At 38.4% G+C, this 17,693-nt stretch overlaps 1 protein-coding gene and 1 pseudogene across 1 annotated transcript; both read left to right on the forward strand.

Annotated features, from left to right (window-relative positions):
• Positions 1-618: 618 nt before the first annotated feature.
• LOC101606771 lies at positions 619-2,523 on the forward strand (annotated as a pseudogene).
• On the forward strand, positions 1,395-2,011 carry LOC101618205 (securin-like). The gene has a single exon (XM_012948929.2). The coding sequence runs from the start codon at positions 1,415-1,417 to the stop codon at positions 1,910-1,912; it is 498 nt and encodes a 165-aa protein (XP_012804383.1). The 5' UTR covers positions 1,395-1,414; the 3' UTR covers positions 1,913-2,011.
• Positions 2,524-17,693: the final 15,170 nt, after the last annotated feature.

A 17,693-nucleotide genomic window follows, 5' to 3' on the forward strand; every position in this document is an offset into this window, starting at 1 on the left:
CCCTCGAGCCTGTAAGCCAAAATAAATCTCTTTTCCCCAGAAGATGTTCTTGGTTGGGTGAACCGGACTGCAACGGGTGATATCTCATAGTTGTTTTAATTTGCATTCCCCTAATGGTTAGGAACATTAAACATTTTCTTTTTTTTTAAACAGGAAAATAACAAGTTCAATATTTTATTTAGAGGCAGTATTATGAAATTGACTGGCTTTGTATTTTGTTAGAAAAATTCAAAATATATGCAAGTCATAACAATGAACAATCATTAAAATAATAGAATGGAATATATGGCATTTAAGCACAAAGGTGAGGTTAGGGATTGAAAAGACAACTAATTACATGAAAGGTATAAAATTAGAAATTAAACAACAAATTTAAAATAACAAGTAGTACAAAGAGAATAAGGTGTTAAAATATATAAGTAGCTACAGTAACTAACAACATACAAAAGTTCATTTATTAAAACAACTAAATACTGAAAAAATCCTGCTTATGGGGGTCGCTCCTGGCGTTCCCACCCACCTCCTACTCTTGGCCTCCCTGGCAGCCAGACATGCCGTGCGGTCCCCCAGTTTCCCCTGATCACCTCCCCTAGGCATGGCACAGGGCCTCGCCTCACTATGGCAGCAGCATGGCATAGTATGCTAGACTTCATGCTCGGTGCCAAAGCTGATGGTGAAACCATTCTAAAAGGCCTCCAGTCCATTTTCCAGGAGTAGGGGATGGCGGAATCGGTGTATACCTGGGAGGACCATAGCTATTTAGCAACCTACACGAACAAAAATGGAAGCTTCGCCAACATGAAAATTTATCCACAGGGATTGGTGTTGCTAGACCTCCAGAGTTATGACAGTGACATACAAAGCAAAGAAGAGACTGACAGTCTTTTGAACAAAATAGAAGAAAAAAATGAAAGAACTGAGTCAGGACAGTGCTGGGCAGGTGAAGCGTTTACCACCTATTGTTCAAGGAGGGGCCATTGACAGATACTGGCCCACTGCTGATAGGTGCCTGGTTGAGTATGACATCGATGAAGTGGTGTATGATGAAGATTCCCCTTATCAGAATATTAAAATTCTACACTCCAAGCAATTTGGAAATATTCTCATTCTCAGTGGGGATGTTAATTTGGCAGAGAGTGACCTGGCATATACGCGGACCATCATGGGCAGTGGGAAAGAAGATTGTACCGGCAAAGATGTCCTGATTCTGGGAGGTGGAGATGGGGACATATTATGTGAAATAGTCAAACTGAAACCAAAGATGGTCACTGTGGTAGAAATTGACCAAATGGTGATTGATGGATGTAATAAATACATGCAAAGAACATGTGGTGACGTCTTAGACAATCTAAAAGGAGACTGCTATCAGGTCCTCATAGAAGACTGCATTCCAGCAGTCGTGGAACAGTCCAGGATGGCTACTCTGATCTTTGTTGATAAGGATAATGAAGAACCAGGCACCCGTGTGGCTGCTAAGGATGGGCTGAAGCTGGGGTCTGGTGTCAAAGCCTTAGATGGGAGACCTCAGATCTCAACACCCTGTGTTGGCAAAACCTTCAATGCTCCATTGGCCTTACCTAAAACGGCCAGGAAGGCTTTGGGAACTGTCAACAGAGCTACAGAAAGCTCCGTGAAGACCAGTGGACCGCACAAACAGAAACAGCAAGGCTTCACGGTGAAAAAGATGACAGAGAAAACCGTTAAAGCGAAAAGCTCGGCTCCTGCCTCCAATGACACCTATCCAGAAATAGAAAAGTTTTTCCCCTATAATCCTCTCGATTTTGAGAGCTTTGACCTCCCTGAAGAGCACCAGATTGCACACCTCCCCTTGAATGGAGTGCCTCTCATGATCCTCAAAGAAGAGAAAGGGCTTGAAAGGCTGTTGCACCTGGATCCACCTTCGCCCTTGTAGATGCCATCTTCACCATGGGAATGTAATCCGCTGCAGTCTCCTTCAAGCATCCTGGCGAGCCTGGACATTGAATTGCCTCCTGTTTGTTATGATATAGATGTTTAAATTTCTTCCTTTTTAGTTTGTGAATATTGTATTAATAACAAAGCATTTTTTTGGTTTAAAAAAAAAAAGAAGACTGCATTCCAGTACTGAAGAGGTATGCCAAAGAAGGGAGAGAGTTTGATTATGTGATTAATGATTTGACCGCTGTCCCAATTTCTACATCTCCAGAAGAAGATTCCATATGGGAGTTTCTCAGACTGATTCTTGACCTTTCAATGAAAGTATTGAAACAGGATGGAAAATATTTTATACAGGGGAACTGTGTTAATTTGATGGAAGCCCTATCACTTTATGAAGAACAGCTTGGGCGCCTATATTGTCCTGTGAAATTTTCAAAGGGGATTGTTTGTGTCCCTTCATATTTGGAATTGTGGGTATTTTACACTGTCTGGAAGAAAGCTAAGCCCTGAAGATGAGCGTCCCCTAATCACGTGTGCTGCGAGCAGCCTTTCTGACCACCTTAGGCTGTACATGCCATCAAGAGGAGTCAGGCAACTGATTGTGAATTCCTTCAAGTTTTTCTTTCTTTTTTAATTATTATTTTTAATTTTAAAAAGCCAATGGAAATGTATATTTTGATGAACTAGAGTTTTAATTTATTGAAAGTCAGCTGAAGGACAATTAGACAGCACAGCAAAGACTATGAAATGCATTGACACCCCCTCCCGCCAGAATGTGATTTTTATTACTTTTTATTTCTGTGTGTTTTTTTTTTTTTAATTTAGTTTTGTTTTGGTTTCACTTGACCTTCGAGTTAGACCTTTGGAGGAATGAACATCATTGTTTTGTTCTGGAGGGAAGTGCTTGATGGTGTTTCTTACCTTCCCCAAAATTTGATTTAGATTTTAAAATTTGGTACTTTTATGACAGATAAAAAATGACTTAGCAGTACTTCAATTAAAATTACAAAAGAGACAAAAAAAATCCTGCTTATGAATAGTTTATAAGACATAGTCTTAACATAGACACACACTTAAAGTTGAATACCATCACAATAGGAGGAAAAGATCATGACATCAAAGTCACAGAGAGACTAACTGAGAGGGGGTGGGATTATGATGGAGAGTGGAGTTTCAAAGGGGAAAGTGGGGGCAGGGAGGGAATTACCATAGGATATTATTTACAATTATGGAAGTTGTCAATAAAAAAGTTAAAAAATAAATGTTGAAGATACAAATCGTGGAAAATGTATACCAAGAAGATATTAATGAGATAAATATGAGTTTTTAATTATTTTTTTATTTTTATTATTAGATATGGACATATTTTGTATGGAAACATCAAGGGGGTAAAATCCTTTCCCCCCCTTCCTACCCATTTTCAGAAGAGGCTTTCCTCATTGGGGATGCAAGTCAACCCCATGGAAATTGTGGATCTTTCATTGATAGGAGGAGGAGAGGCAATGTCTCTGTGCAAAATGTCCCAAATTGTGGCTCTAACAATCTTTCTGCCCCCTCTTCTGCAAGATTCCCTGAGCCATGATGAGAACATTTTAAATATTTTTCAGTGATGGGCACATAAGAGCCTCTGGATCTCTAGTTTTGTAGGTGTTGAGTGTCCTCAGTATCTTTCTGCATCACCCTTGTGCTGATAGCAGGTTAACTAAGAAAGCAGCACTCTTGCTCATTTCCTCAATTCCTTTTGCTTTTAGCTGTGGCCAGGATGGAGTGCAATGGGGTTGTTTATCTCCTCAAATCCAGTTCCCATCTGAAAAAGAGAAGCAGATACTCCAACAGAGAGTGAAGTCAGTGCTAGCTTAATGTGATAACCATTATTCATTGAGAGAGAATTAAAGGGATTTAGACACTTATAGTCTAAAGTTAGTGGGAGCTGGACAATGGAAAGCAGAATCATTATCTGGATATGATTCTGACTTGTTTCCCACTTCCAGATATGCATAGTTTCCTTTCCACTAAGCCAATCTGTTAGCCAATCCAAGAGCAGTTGGTTAGCCACTATGGCTGTGTACCAGTATTGCACTTGTGTGAGCATCACATCATGTGGTTTGCTTCTGACTTGCTTAGACTTTGAGCTGCTTGGACAGATGATGGCCACTTTTCCCTGATAGCTCATATAGCACATTCCAGAACTAGATGGGCTAATTGTCTGGGGACTGGCTCTCCTCCATACTCCAATCGAGTCTCTCTATGGTCCATGACAACAATGTTTGGTGTCTTCAGCAATAGGGCTTACCATTAACCTCTTGTGGGTAAACAAGTACCCTGACAGAAGTCTGTCTTGTTTGTCAAAGATCAAGCAGCTGTAGTTGCTTGCCTTAAAGTCTGGGTCTTCAATTCTGTTCCATGGATCTGTTTCTCTTTTTCTTCTAGTCCCATGCTGTTTTTGTCAGTATTGTTTTGTAATATGGCTTTAGAACAGGTATGGTACCACCAGAGGTTTTTTTTTTTCCCACCCTTAGGATATGTTTGGATATCTGAGGCCTTCTGCCATTCCACATGAATTTTGAGATCATTTTTTCAGTCTCAGTGAAGAATGATGCTCGTATTTTTATAGGTATTGCATTAAATATGTATATTGCTTTTGGTAGAATTGCCATTTTCAACATATTTATTCTACCTATGCAGGAGCATGGGAGGACTTTCCATTTTCTCAAGTCTTCCTCTAAATTTCTATCTTGAGTGTTTTTTTTTTTTTGTTTTCATTATATAGGTCTATCACATCCTTGGTTTGTGTTATTTCAAGGTATTTAATTTTTTTATTGCTATTGAAAATAGGACAACCTCACTGATTTCTTTCTCCATATATTTATCCTTTGCATATAGAAAAGCTACTTATTTTGTGCATTGATTTTGTATCCTGCCACTTTGCTGAAGGAATTTATTACCTTTAGAAGTTTTGAGACAGAGACTTTCAGGTCATTTATATATAGTATCATGTGATCTGCAGATAGGGCTAACTTGACTTCTTTGTTTCCAGTTTGAATCCCTTTTATTTCTTTCTCCTCTCTTATTGCTTGGGTTAGTACATTTAGTACTATATTGAAGAGCAGTGGTGAGAGTGGTCACCACTGTTTTTTTCTGTTTCTCAATGGGAACTCTTGAGTTTTTCCCCATTAAGTATTATTTGGGCTTTAGGGGCTTTATATATAACATTTATTTTGTTGGGATAAAAACACTTCATGCCCAGGCCCTTAGAGGGAACACCTGAGCCACAAGGCACTGGAGAGGGTTCGATGAAGACTGACCTTAATCTTCTACAGCCTATCTCTCTCTCTCTCTCTCCTTCCCTCTCTCTCTCTCTCTCTCTCTCTCTCTCTCTCTCTCTCTCTTCTCTCTAACTCTTTTATATTAGTTATCTTTTTCTTCCTTATCTTAGTGGGCACTGACCTATAACTCCCAGTACCAGCATGGGGCTATCACCCACAATGAGCTTTTGATCAGAGAGACCTACAGAGTTTCCTAAAAGAAAGACAGATTTCTGTCAGAGTACTTGATGACCCACCAAAGGTAAGTGGTAAGACCCTACTGCTGAAGACACCATATGCAGTTGACACATAAAATGGAATGACATGGCTGGAAGCTGGAAGACAGTCAGTCCCCAGACAGCGCATCTAGTGCCAGAAGGTGCTACATGGAAAATGACCAATATATGTCCAAGCAACTCATTTTCTAACCTACTTAGCAACAAATAACCTGTTGTGATGCTCACACAAGTGCAATAGTGGTGCACAGCCATGGTGGGAAACCAACTATTCTTGATTTGGCTAACTGATCTGCTCAGTGGTACAGGACCCATAGCTGGAGCATGGAAACAAGTCAGAACCATATCCAAACATGAGCCTGCTCTCCATTATCAAGCTACCACCAATCGTGGGCTACAAGAGGGCCTACACCTATTAAATTCTGTATAAAAAAATGAGTTATCCCATTTGTCTGGTGCTAACTCTACTCTCCATTGGAGAATCTGCTTCTCTTTTTCAGATAGTTGCAGATCCTAAGAAGAGAACCACCACATTATACCTCAAAAGGTCCCCAACTGAAACTGAGAATAATTGGCGAAACAAGCAAGGGTGCTGTTTTCTTGGTGAACTAGGTACCAGCACAAGGGTGAAGGAGATCAACACAGAGAACAATTAACTCCTACCAAATCAGATATCCATAGACCCAAAGGCTCCCAACACCTCATCACTGAAGCAGACCAAAAATGAACCCAACATGACTCAGGGAAATTTTGCAGAAGAGGGGCCAGAAAGAATGTTAGAGCCACATGTTGGGTCACGATACACAGAGACATTTCTCCTGCCCATAACTGTGAGCTAACTCCCAATGCATGACCCATGTACCTCAACAAGGAGGGGCCGTGGGGAGGAGCTAGGACATGGACAAGCCTAACAATGGTACCAACTTTGTATTCACTGAGTACCAAACTAATTAATAAAAAATAGTTTTTTTTAAAGAAAAAAAAATACTCCATGCCTATTCTTTCCAGTGTTTTGATCATGAAGTGATGTTGTATTTTGTCAAAGCTTTCTCTGCATCAATTCAGTTTATTTATATCATGTATTACATTGACTGATTTCCATATATTAAACCATCCCTGCATCCATGGGATGAAGCCTACTTGGTCAAAGTGGATAATGCTTTTCATGTGTTGTTGGATTCTGTTTGTAAGGATTTTGTTCAGGATCTTTGCATCTAAATTCATCAGGGATATGGGCATATAGTTTTCTTTCCTTGTTGCATCTCTATCTGGTTTTGGTATTAAGGTGGCTTTTCAGCTGAATTATATCCATCAGGCAATCATAAAATGAATTGAGGGAAAGATTGCCTGGTCTCCAATTATGCAGAACAGTTTGAGAAAAATTTTTTTGAGTTCTTCATTGTATCCCATAAGTTCTGGTAGGTTGGGTTTTCAATATCATTCAATTTTAGGAATTTTACAATTTCTTTTTTTATTTCTTCCATCACATATTTTTTCTAATTTGAAAAACTCAACAATAGATTTTATGTAGGACTGCATTCAGAATAGTAATGTGCCTGTGCTATTGCAAGAGCCATTTTGTCCATTCCTATCACTTGATATATTCTCTTTACCCAAGCACTTAAAATAGAAAACTAATTCCTAAGTGTGCAGGCCAGTGCAGTGGTCTGGACTGAGTAGGCCAGACCCCTGTTTCCCAGCTCTTCCAGCCTCCCCAGTCTGGGTTCCTGGCTCCAGTCTTCATGTTGGCTGGAACTTTTGTGTGAGGTGAGTAGTCTAGACCCCTGTTTCTGGGCTCCTCCCACCTCCCTGTGATGATATATTACAAACAGAATACTTTAACCAAATAGGATACATGTTGAAATGAAAGCAAAAGTAGAAAATATCTGCAAGCTAGTGTCTCATCCCAATTTGTTTTTCCTAGTGCATACTGTGGAATTTTCCCCAAGACATGATGACATTGCACAAATTGTTTTTTATTTTAACTTGATTGTGTTTACTTGTGTTTGTGAGTGGATGTGGAGGGGGGTTGTAAATGGAAGTCAGAGAATAACTTCAGATGTCACTCCTTAGATGAAATCAACATACCTTTTTTTGAAAAAGGGTCTCTCACTGGCCCGGAACTCAGCAGTGAACAGGAGGGATTCACTTGTGTTGGCCTCCCCAGCACCAGGATTATAATCATGGTTGTGAGGTAAGAACTTTACAGAGAGAATTGTCTCCACAGCCCACAAAAAACTGGTTTTATGACCTACTCTTTAATTTCTAAGTAAATTCTCTCTTAAATTTTATTGTGTTGTGATAATGATCTATGTGTGTTCTATTTTTGGAGAATAGATCTTATTGTATAACCCTGGCTACCTGAAATTTTCTGTGTAGTACAGACTAGCCTCAAAGTGATTTGTACAGGTAGAGAAATGGTTCTGCAGTTAAGGTAACTGAGTTTGATTCTCTAGTACCCACATAAAGCCATATGTACAACGTAGCACATGCATCATCTGGAGTTCATTTGCAGTGGCTAGAGGCCATGGCATGCTTTTCTATCTTCCTCTTTCTCTCTGTTTATCAAACAAATACCTATATTTTAAAAATATTTTAGGGCTGGAGAGATGGCTTAGTGGTTAAGCGCTTACCTGTGAAGCCTAAGGACCCCAGTTCGAGGCTCGGTTCCCCAGGTCCCACGTTAGCCAGATGCACAAGGGGGCGCACGCGTCTGGAGTTCGTTGGCAGAGGCTGGAAGCCCTGGCGCGCCCATTCTCTCTCCCTCCCTCTATCTGTCTTTCTCTCTGTGTCTGTTGCTCTCAAATAAATAAATAAATAATTTTTAAAAAAAGTAAAAATATTTTAGGTATTTATTTGAGAGAGAAAGGCATATAGAAAGAGAAGTGGAGAGAATGGGCTTGCCAGGGCCTATAGCCACTGCAGATAAACTCCAGATGCATGCACCTTTGTGTATCTGGCTTACATGGGTACTGGGGAATTGAACCTGGGTCCTTAGGCTTAACAGGAAAGCTCCTTGACCACTAAGATATCACTTCAGCCAATTTTTAAAAAGTATTTTATTTATTTATTTGAGAGAGAAAGAAGCATATAGAAAGAGAGAGAATATATTTTCAAAAAATGACTCTGTGGGCTGGAGAGATGGCTTAGCAGTTAAGACATTTGCCTGTGAAGCCTAATTACCCAGCATTGATTCCCCAGTACCCACATACAGCAGATGCACAAGTTGGCACGTGCATCTGGAGTTTACTTGCAGTGGCTGGAGACCCTAGTATGCCTATTCTCTCTCTATCTCTATCTCTCTCTCTGCTTTCAAATAAATAAATAAAATATTTTTTAAAATCACTGGGTGTACCAGAGTGCTTCTGCCTCCCAAGGACTGGGATTACAAATTTGTGCTATTACACTAGGCTTTCAGTGACATGGTTCTGATAATTTTTCCACATAATTTGCTGTTTTCAGGTACATTTCATATAACATTAATATAGTTGCATCTACTTATATCTGCCTACCATATCTTTTTACATCATTTCCCATGCTTTATATGTTTTAACTTGTTTTGAATGAGGTTAACAGGATGTGACTAAATTTTAGAATTTTTGCATCAACCATAATTTTGTTTTCAAACTCAAAAACTTTAGTCCAGCTATATTTATATATTTATTATGACTAATTATACATCTGGATTTATCAGCATCATCTTTTGGGATTCCTCTTTTGTTCTTATTTTCTACACATTTTTCCTATCTTTTATCGTTTTTCTCCCATTGATCAATATTTTAATTTTTTTTCTGTTATTTGAAAGCTACATGGAAGTTGGGCATAGTGGCTAATTCCTATAATGCCAGTACTTGTGAGGCTGAGATAGGCCGATTCCAGTTAGATAAAAGGCAGCCTGGGCTATAGAGTTAGTTCCAGGTAAGCCTGGGCTATAGTTGAGATTGCGGCTCTATAAAAAATAGAAAGTTACATGGTTCTGTTTCTTTTTAAAGCTTAAACATCTGAAGTTTCTCATAAGTTCTACCCTTGCTTGAAATAATTCAAGGACTTATTTTAACTCATTCATTTCCCATGTTTTAATTTTTTAAGTATTTTATTTACTTAAAAGAGAAAAACAGAGAGTGGGTGTGAGTATAGGCAGGCCAGGACCTCCTGCCACTGCAAACAAACTCCAAATGTAGGTGCCACTTTGTTCATCTGGATTTACATGAGTGGTTATTGAACTATCAGACTTTGTAAGCAAGCACCTTTAACTGCTGAGCCATCCTTTCAGCCCCTACCACTTTTTTATAACTCCAAGTTATTCATAATTTTTCAGAGTTAGTGCCTTGGATTTACCTACCTGCTCATTGTTATCTTTCCTTCACCATTCCTTTCTCATTATTAGTGCTTTCTATCTCAAGTATATACTTTAGTACTTTGCCCAGTAAGGGTTTGCGAGATTTTTATTATCTTGGTGCATTGCTAGAAATATTTTGATTGCCTGCACTCTGGAAAAATAATTTATCTGGGTTTAGATATCTAGGTAACAGTTATTTTCCCTCAGAGCTTTGAAAACATAGTTTATCTATTCTGTCCTGTATTGCTGCAATTTGAAAGTCTGTTGTCTAACTAATTGTTGTTCTATGGTAAACAATGTGGCTTTTGTCTCTAGTAATTTTAAAGCTTTTTCTCATTGTTTTGGTGGATGGCAGGGAAGTTTATTCTATCATTTGACTAAGATATGCCTAGATATAGATTTACTTTTATTGATTTTATTTGCAGTCATGCTTTTAAGTCTTTCGTCAATCCTAGAACACTCTGAGCTGTTATAGCCTTGAATATTGCATTTCATTTTCTCTAGTTTGCTTCTGGAACTCTTCTCATTCTATCCCTGGTGTCTTTGGTTGTAATATTGGGAAGTTGTCTCAGTTGTATTCTCCCATTTCAATAGTTCTCTTGTTGCCAATATTGCTGATGATTATGTTCACTGACTCTCACTCATAGTGGATAGCTTCCGGTTGCAGTTTTATTGTTATACCTTCTTTAATGGAGCTTCAAACAATTTCATGAAAATGTCTTGGTTAACTTTGCTTTTGCCAAAACAAAACAATTGTTCCTAGGCCATGCAGGTAATACAAATTCAAAGTTAAAGCCTACATGAGTTCCAAGTGTGTGCTTTAATTCTCAGAGTTTCTTCCACTTTGACCTTAGACAGGTACAGATAAGTTTTCTGGGCCAAGATGCAAACTTTTTTCCTAGTTCAACATTTTTTAAAATTTTTTTGTTTGTTAATTTTTATTTATTTATTTGACAGTGACAGACAGAGAGAGAAAGAGGCAGAGAGAGAGAGAATGGATGCTCCAGGGCTTCCAGCCACTGCAAATGAACTCCAGACGCGTGTGCCCCCTTGTGCATCTGGCTAACGTGGGTCCTAGGGAATCGAGCCTTGAACTGGGGTCCTTAGGCTTCACAGGCAAGCGCTTAACCCATAAGCCATCTCTCCAGCCCCTAGTTCAACATTTTATAGACGGTACTCCAAGCTGCCTTGAGCCTAAGACATCATCTTTTGTCCCTAGGTTTGTTAAAATTTGACACTGTATTTTAAGATCAACCAACTACAGCTTCCTTTCATAAGGTTGCCAATCAGGCTTTTAGTTTTCCCTCAATGCTGGCACTTAGGGGCTTTCCTTTGTCTATGCATCTACACAATTAAAAGAAGTTTGTATATTACATATGTACTTATATAATTTTATGTCAAAGGGATTTGCAGTTAATTAATTGGCTTCATTGTTAAAAATGGCTGGTTTGCTTTCTTATCATTATATTTCAGATATCTTCTTGGTTAAGGAACATTTTCAGCATGACTCTTGAAGACTGATTTTCCTAAAAGGAGACTTCAAGTCAGACAGAAAGTTTATTGGGTAGTTGTCTTGAGTTCACATCCTATGACAGGGACTGGAGAGATTGCTCAGTGTTTAAAGTGCTTGCTTGCAAAGCTTAATGACATTGGTTCAATTCCCTAGAACCCTCGTAAAGAGGCACATGCATCTGGAGATCATTTGAAATGCCTGGAGGTCCTAGCATGCCCATTCTCTCTCTCTCTCTCTCTGACTCTATCATCTCTCTCCTTGCAAATAAATAAATAAATAAATAAAATGTTTTTTGTTTTTATTTTTATTTATTTATTTGAAAGTGACTGACAGAGAGAGAGAGAGAGAGAGAAAGAGAGAGAGGGAGAATGGGTGCACCAGGGCCTCCAGCCACTGCAAATGAACTCCAGATGAGTGCGCCCCCTTGTGTATCAGGCTAACGTGGGTCCTGAGGAATTGAGCCTTGAACCAGGTCCTTAGGCTTCACAGGTAAGCGCTTAACCACTAAGCCATCTCGCCAGCCCATAAATAAAATGTTTTGAAAAATCCTATGGGAGGAAGAAAAGGCAGCAAAATTTGACCAAAGGAAAGTTTAGGTTGCAAGCCAGGCATGATGGTGCACACCTTTAATCCCAGCCCTTGGGAAGCAAAAGTAGGAGGCTTGCCATGAGTTTAAGGCCACCCCGAGACTACATAGTGAATTCCAGGTCAGCCTGAACTAGAGTGAGACCATACCTTAAAAAAATAAAATCAAGAAAAAAAAAAGTCTAGGTTAGGTTACAACACAGTAACAACAGGGTATTAGATCACACATTAATGACACTCTGAATCTAGGATAAGCTGCTGGCATTGTCTCCATCTGGAGCAAGGGCTGACCTTTAAAGCCTGTACTGGCTGGTCATTGAATGCAAACTACATATGGAAACAGGTAGAACATAAGCTAAGCTATTCCAACTGAGGGCAGTTCGCAGAGAAGCCTGACAGCAGAGATCTGTCTGTAAACAGCTTTGCCATTGGTGAAAGAAAGAGTCCTTCTGTCTTGATGTAGGGCCTAGATGGCACAAAATAATGTCCACTATAATGAGTTTGATGGCTTTATAACATGTCTTTTGAGACCTAGATCTCTCTCTCTCTCTCATTTACTTATGCTAATGGTTTAGATGGTAAATGTCTCCTGGAGGCCTAAATATGGTAACATCCTGACCACCACTCTTTGGCATTGTTGCAAGGTAGTATTACTCTTGGGATGTGGTGCCCAGTTGAAGGAAATTAGGTCACTGGGAGCTTTCTGGCCAGCATATACATGCAATATGATGTGTGGCTAAAAGAAATGAGATCAAACAAGCATAACCTGAAACATCAAAAATCATGAGCCAAAATAAATCCTTTTTGTTAAAAAGTTGATTTACTCAGCTATTTTGTCCTGGTGATAGAAAACAAAGAGAGAGAATGAGAGAGATTTTTACTGACTTGAATTCTAAACATCTAATAATAAATAAATTGATTATTTCTAATTTTTGTGGGCATTCTTTTTGTCTGCATCTTGTATTATTCTCTTAAGTCAAAGTCATAGAAATGAAATTGCTACATATTCATATTTAAAATATTTTGTTGAATTTAGTCAAAATGACTGTTAAAAGCTTGTTATAACTCAAGACTCATCAAAGAGAAAGTCAGAGAATATAGAGAACTCAACACTAAAACAGACATATAGCATACCCTCCAAGGCTCAGGGAACATTGTGGAAGGGGGGGGCAGAAAAATTATAAGAGCCACAGGATCCCCTGTGCTGAAACTGACTGGTGTTTTTATGACCCTATAGTGAATACCAATGACCCCACTGAAGAGGAACCTCAATGAAATAGGGTCAGGAGACAGGGGATATAAGAATATAACTCAGTGGGAATACAATCAATATGTAATGTGTTCATACTGTAAAGTACACCTAATAAAAATAATTATTAAAAATAACAAAAAAGCTTTCTGCAGTACTCATTTCTATATATTTAAGAACGTGTCAATATCATTTCCAACTTAATAAGATAAAATGGTATTGCATCATTTTAAAAAACTGTTCTTTCAGTGGCTGATGCTACCTACAAAAGACCTACATAATAGGAGAAACAATAAATGATGATATCAAAATAGAATAGAGAATAATTGGAAAAAAGAAGGGATACAGAAGCAAGAGACTTGGGAAAGGGGAAAAAGAGGGTTATGGGAAGGGATTATGATCATGGCATATTGTCCATATTTATGGAAGTTGTCAATAAAAAGTTTAAAATGGAGAAGCCATAATAATAACTAAAACAATGCTGTATGCTAACTGAAAATATGATTTTAAAATTTCTTCTTTTCAATGTAAAATCATAAGCAGTGTGTTCCTTGACAGACTAGTAAGGGGGAATTTTTCAAACATTTATTGGCCACATATGCTTTTGTTTTTTGTTTTATGCTTATTTTTCCTATTCAAACAGTTTATTTATTTATAAATTTTCATTTTTATTAAGAAAATCAAGCTTATCTATTGGAATATATTTTACAGTATGTTCTTTATTTTTAATTGTGTTCATGATAGTTTTTATTATCATTTTTCATTACTGGGTCAATTCTAAAGTTTTTGTGAGTTCTAGGCATGCTATTTACCCTTAAGCCACATACCCACCCCCATGATATTTTTCATAATACATTTTAATTTATTTTAAATATTTATTTTTATTTGTTTGTGAGGGAGGGGGAGAGAGAGAGAGAGAGAATGGGAGTGCCAGAGCCTCCAACCATTGCAAATGAACTCCAGACAAAGCACTATTATGGGAATCTGACTTACATGGGTTCTGAGGAATTGAGCCTGATTCCACAGACTTCAAAGGCAAGTGCCTTAACTACTAAACTATCTCTCCAGTCCACCATTTCAATTTTTATACAGTATATTCTTAGGTTGTGCACTCATTTTTTCTAGTACTCTTGAAGTTTTATCTTATACTTTCAACTGTATCCATCTGGAATCTGATTTGGAACAATTAAGTTTTGGCTTCTTTATTCTAGATTTGAACATCATGAAATATGTTTAAAACATTCATTGTCACACTCTGCATTCTTTCATTTATTTTTACTATGAAATCATCCATAAATTGTGTAGCTAGAAGAGCAGTCAATAATTAGTAATATAAAAGTTGTAATATATTATAAAGTAAGGGAATGTGAGTGCAATACACTTTTTGGCAACTCTCCAGGCATGATAATTTTTAAATGTTTTTATTTGACTTTAAAATATATTTCACATATATATGAATTGATCTTACATGAAATATTTACCAGACCAAATTTCAGAAGCTCCATTGAGCATCCAGGTTGAGAGATGCTGGAAAGCAAACTGCTTCCCGTACTCTGCCAGTCAATTCAATAGGATTCTGTTTGTTCTTATCTTTTGCAGAAAAAAGAAATTTTCAGCTTTCATCCCAAACAGGGTGTGGTAGTTTTTTTGGCTGTGGCCTTTCTCTCTCTCTGCTTGGTTCTTTAAGATGGGGCCAACTTCAACCATTATGGAACTTCCCCTGGATCTGTATATTTCAATAAATATCCCTTCCTCTATTTCTGTGCCTGGTCTGGAAGTTCATCTCAGCAAACCTGAAGCTGTCTACTACAGAAAATTGGTACCAGAAGTGGAGTGAGATGAATGTGACCATATGGATTTCTGTCTTTTGGAACTTTTGTTCTGAAAGAATGGGCATAGACTTGGTACTTGTAACTGAAGATGCCTTCTGGAGTGGTAAGCCAAGTTTTATGGACTATTCTGATGAAAGTTTGAGAATGCTAATTTCAGCAAGAGTTGTATCTGGAGGCTTGGCTTATGAATTTGGAGGCTTGGTTTATAAGCTTTCTAAGGGGAAGGAAAGACTGCAGAGAACTTCGTTGGAACTGGGCTACTGGCATAAGGTCTGGGTGCATTCTGGTACACAGGCCCAGAGAGTTTGATCAAGGTTAAATTTTTAATGGACTGATATGCTTGGGTAATGATATTGGATAGAGAGATTTAAGATTTTAAGTTGGAAAACCTCAAGCAAGTTAAAATTACAGGCACTGAGACTGATTTTAGGTTACTGAAGCTGCTATTGTCAAACACATTAGCAATCTTAAGGAAGATGGCCCAACTGCTTTACATTAAAACAGTGGAGAATGTGCCTGAGGAAAGACTGTTAGAAATGCAAACTCTTTTGGAAAGAGTTGAATGGAGAAGGAAGCTGCTTTTCAAGGTTACAATTTACTTTGTCTCTAAACTAAGAATATGGCTGTGTCCTGCATACCTGGTATTAGTTTTGGAAGCATGAAAAATGCATGGAGAGGTCATGAATTTCACATGGTTTCTGGAGCTGCTGTGGAGATGCAACATGAGGCAGGGCATGATAACCCTGATAGGCTGAAAGAGCCTTTGGAAGATGAACCTTGGTTTACATGAAGACACAAAGAAGTTTTGGCTATATCAGGACTATGCAAGGACCACTATGGAGTGCACTATGGGCCTGGGATGAAAGTTTTCCGTGGCTACCCTGCCCATCTAGAGGGGTGAAATTGGCAAATTCAGAGACCGACAGTCACTAATTAGGATTGAACTTGAACTGTTGAAATTTCATATTTGTTTAATGGTTGGTGAGTTTGCATAGTTCTAGTCTGTCCTTTATATGCCTTATACCAGTTGAAAATGTTTTCTCCATGCCTTTATGTGTTAAAAATATTTAACTTGCTTGATTTTACAGGACTCACAGCTAAGAGAAAATCTTAAATTTCAGAAAAGACTTGGGACTTTGGAACTGTCTTAAGTTGTTAAAGACTATGGGAACCTTTGAAATTGGACTGAATACAATTTAAAATTTGTGATAGCTTTGAATCTATTGGGGGTCAGGGGCAGAATGTGGTAGTGTGAATAGATGGCCCCCAGAATATTCAGTGTTTCATTAGTTTGTAGCTTGGCTCTGCAGCCACCTGGATGGAGGAGGTGTCACTGGGCAGAATTTAGGGTCCAGCCTTAAGGTATTGTGGTGGGTTTGAAATTCTAAAGATATGCAAAGTGCCTAGTTCCACCTGGAATTCCTGAAGTGTGCTGTGTGGCTTTTGGGATTTGGCTTGTGGCCTCTCTCTCTCCCCCACCCCCCCCCTCCCCCTGGTCATTTAAGAAGCAGCCAACTTCTGCCATTATGGAACTTCGCGTAGATCTGTAAGCTTCAATAAATATCCCTTCCTTCATAATTGTGCCTGGTCTAGACGTTCATCTCAGTGAAACTAAAGCTGTCTACTACATAGGGTGTTTATCCATATACATTGTATGTATATTGTTCAATGAGTGGATGCATGTAAAAGGTAATTATTTTTCTTAGAATGTTTTCCATGTGTGTAGCAAAATATAAGAAAAGGAAATGTCAAAGATAACATAACAGGGGCTAGGGAGATGGATCAGTGGCAAAAGTGCTTACTGTACAAGTATGAGGACCTGAGTTCAGATTTCCAGTACTTATGTGAAATGCCTCACATGAGAATGACCTATGATCTCTGTGTTGGGGAGGCAGAGTCAGGGAATTGCTGGGACTTACTGACGATCTAGTGAAGCCAAATCAGAGAGCTATAGGTTTAGCAAAACACCCTGTTTCAAAGAATAATATGGCGAGCAACTAAAGTAGATACCCAGCATCAAGTTCTATCCTCCATATGCATACATGTGTACATACACCAATGAACACACATGCATACTACACATACACACATGCACATGTAAAATACAATTACTCTAAGAAATGTTCCTCTTGCTTACAAAAGTTCACTCTCCACAATCAAATTACAAGTCCTATATTATCTCAGAAAGATGAATTTGGATGAGACAATCAACACCGTATGCAGTGCAATTTTGACTTCTAATTCTGTTGCTCAGATGCTATTGGCCCCAAACAACCTTCCTTGCAACCTAATTTTAAATTTTTCTTTCCTATGCTTACTATACTCCAGACTTGAAGGTCACTTGACAAGCCAGAACAAAGCCTGTAATTTAGTTAAAAGTGTTGTATCAGTGTTAATTCCTCAGTTTTGACCATTGTACTTTGTGTATGCAAGATGTTAATAGTAGGATAAGCTGAATGAAGAGAATACGATAGCTCTATGTAACTTTTGCTGATTCTTGTTTTAAGGTTCAGGAGTGACCAATGACCACACTTGTAAGTCTAAAATTATTTTAAAATTAAAAGTTCATTTTAAAAGAGTGAAGCAACAAGACAGAGAAAGGAATTCCTTCAAAGAGGAGGGTCCTCAGAGGATGTGAGTAGAGGAAGAGAGGACATAAAAGATGCATGATTAAGGGCTGGAAACATCCATTAGTGGTTAAGGCACATGCCTGCAAT

Source organism: Jaculus jaculus, chromosome X (assembly GCF_020740685.1).
Source record: "Jaculus jaculus isolate mJacJac1 chromosome X, mJacJac1.mat.Y.cur, whole genome shotgun sequence".
Classification (NCBI taxonomy): Eukaryota; Metazoa; Chordata; class Mammalia; order Rodentia; family Dipodidae; genus Jaculus; species Jaculus jaculus.

Bases quoted from the DNA above. Each gene is read 5' to 3' on its own strand.
- LOC101618205 (XM_012948929.2), top strand. From the start codon at position 1,415: ATGGCTACTCTGATCTTTGTTGATAAGGATAATGAAGAACCAGGCACC.